General features: G+C 42.6%; 1 protein-coding gene across 1 annotated transcript in view; it reads right to left on the bottom strand.

The window, feature by feature from the left end:
- LOC105516948 (chromosome unknown open reading frame, human C8orf76) overlaps window positions 1-2,843 on the bottom strand; it is a 30,925-nt gene that overhangs the window by 24,944 nt on the left and 3,138 nt on the right. The window contains exons 3-4 of the mRNA XM_011949295.1: window positions 2,217-2,312; window positions 954-1,097 (exon numbers count right to left, since the gene is read on the bottom strand). Coding sequence (XP_011804685.1) covers window positions 954-1,097; window positions 2,217-2,312 — 240 coding nt within the window. The remainder of the gene's footprint in view (window positions 1-953; window positions 1,098-2,216; window positions 2,313-2,843) is intronic.

Below are 2,843 nucleotides of genomic sequence, written 5' to 3'. Positions count from 1 at the left end.
GCAGAGATGCAGACCTTTGTGAAGACCCTCACAGGCAAGACCTTTGAGGTCGAGCCCAGTGACACCACTGAGAATGTCAATGCTAAAATTCAAGACAAGGAGGGCATCCCACCTGACCAGCAGCATCTGATACTTGCGGGCAAACAGCTGGAGGATGGCTGTACTCTCCCAGACTACAACATCCAGAAAGAGTTCACTCTGCACCTGGTGCTGCGCCTGCAAGGTGGCATTACTGAGCCTTCCCTCCGCCAGTTCGCCCAGAAATACAACCGCAACAACATGATCTGCTGCAAGTGCTGTGCCCGCCTGCACCCCGCTGTGCTGTCAACTGCCACAAGAAGGGCGGCCAAACCAACAACCTGTGCCCCAAGAAGAAGGCCAAAGAAGGCTCTTCTTTCCCCCAAACAGCAGCCTCCTGCCCAGGCCCCATGGCCCTGGGGCCTCAATAAAGTGTCCCTTTTGTTGATTGGGGAAAAGAAAAAAGAAAAAAAAAATTCTGCAAATTCCACTTAAAAATAAAAAGGACTATTAAGTGGCTTGGTATGAGTATGTAGTCATTTTTGTAGGGGGGACCTTTTTTGTGCTTAGAACAATATATGTTCATTGTAGAAATTTTGGAGAACAAAGTCTAAAAATCTAACGAAGAAAACAGATCACTCATAGTCCTTCCACACTGAATGTTACTCCTAACAAGAGAAAAACCTTTGCAAAGGAGATTTTCAGGCAATAAAGAATTTTGAGAATGACACAAGAAAAGTATTACAAGAAAATGATTATGCCTAGGTTCCAAGCTGGTCATCATAATAAAACTCTCACACCCCTGACAATTTTCTTCTGCTTATCCAAACCCATAGATTTTGCTACTAGCAAGAAGTTTGTTTTGTTTTCAAAAAATACACCATTCGACCACCCTTATAGAAATATGTATGAAAATCAGCAAGAAAATCACTCACCAAGTTTGCAGCAATCTCCAGCGCTTCCATATGCCTACCCAGGTGAGCCAGACACCGAGCCTGACCTTCCTGGACATCCCTTTTCATGGCAAAATTGGTTGGTGACAATTTTTCAGAGATACTGGAATACTCCTGCAGTGCTTTCTGAAAATTATTTGTTAAATAAAGGAATGAAAGGAGGAAAACACAACAGAAAAAAGGATTCAGAATAGGGGTGATTTTTTTTTCGTAGGTGGAAAGTAATGTTATAACTGACCAGTGAATTAAATGAATATTTCAATGCCTGAAAGAAGATTTCAGCATTCTAGTGATAGGGTCTGGCTGTGTCCCCACCCAAATCTCATCTTAAATTACAGCTCCCATAACCCCCACATGTCGTGGGAGGGACTCGGTGGGAGGTAGAATCATGGGGTGGGTTTTTCCCATGCTGTTCTCATGGTAGTTAGTAAGTCTCAAGAGATCTGATGGTTTTATGCAAGGCGGTTCCCCTGCACATGCGCTCTTTGCCTGCCGCCACGTAAGACATGACTTTCCTCGTCCTTCACCTTCTGCCATGATTGTGAGGCCTCCTCAGCCATGTGGAACTGTGAGTGCATTAAACCTCTCTTTTTCTTTTTTTAAAATAAATTATCTAGTCTTGGGTATTTCTTCACAGCAGAATGAAAATGGACTAATACATCTAGTCAATCCTATTTTCCTAAAAGGTAGAGAAGGAATGGCTAGAGAAAATAATCACTACTACTATGGAAAGAATCATGACATAGTGGAAAGAACATTCTGAGACCAAATATACCAGGCTTTGAATTCTGGTTTTGCCACTAACTTACTTTATAACCTTTTCATGAGCAAAATAAAAACAGGATTCTCATGAAGATGAAATGAGATACATGTGTAACGCAACCTAACATCTAGTTGTTAGTTCTTCCTTTTTCCTATACATCTTGGGGTGATTTGCTCCTGTGGCACTGTGAAATATCTGTGCTAGAGGGTCCTAAGTAATGAGGAGATACAAAACCTTGGGGAATAAACCTACAAGGACCCCAAATAGATCCTTTTGTTGGAGTTACAGGAAACAAATCATACAGAGCCAAGCAGAAAAGAACAGAAACTTGGGCACCTCAGATTACAAACACACATCACAAAAGGTTAAATTCATCTTCATGAACACCACACTAACTTGGCACACTGTTATTTGCATATGCCATAATCGATAAAACAAGAGCCCACTTCAAGCACCGCCATCTTCTGTATGTTGCATTCTACCTGATACTCTTGTCGTCTGTACGCCAGGTCTCCTTTGAATTTCTTGAGAGTCAGCACTTCAACATCATCACTACTTTCTGTTTCTTCATAAAACCACTTGAAATCATGAAAACAGTCTATTAGAGAGTGAAGCTATGCTTCTCCACCTCATATCAGAAGCAATTTCCCATAATATAATTGATTAAACCTCAAAGACTTCTTCAAGATGAGACTCAGGAGAAACACACTGACAAAGAATGAACATTTTAGTGAGGGCTCCATTTTTATTAAAATGATCACAAGCTGCTCAGGTGCAGTGGCTTACACCTGCAATCCTAGCACTTTGGGAGGCCCAGGTGGGTAGGCTGCTTGATGCCAGGAGTCTGACACCAGTCTGGGCAACATAGCGAGAGAAAGACCCTATCTCTACAAAATATTTAAAAATTAGCTGGGTAGGCCAGGCACAGTGGCTCACACCTATAATCCTAGCGCTTTTGGAGGGTGAGGCTGGTGGAGAGCTTAAGCCCAGGAGTTCAAGACCAGCATGGACATGGCAAAACCCTGTCTCTACTGCAAATACAAAAATTAGCTAGGCGTGGTGGCATGCACCTGTAATCCCAGCTACTTGGGAGGCTGAGACAGGAGAAT

This window comes from Colobus angolensis, unplaced genomic scaffold (genome assembly GCF_000951035.1).
Source record: "Colobus angolensis palliatus isolate OR3802 unplaced genomic scaffold, Cang.pa_1.0 Scaffold295, whole genome shotgun sequence".
NCBI classification, from domain to species: Eukaryota; Metazoa; Chordata; class Mammalia; order Primates; family Cercopithecidae; genus Colobus; species Colobus angolensis.
The sequence above is the reverse complement of the archived record's forward strand: the minus strand, read 5'-3'. Positions and strand labels throughout refer to the sequence as shown.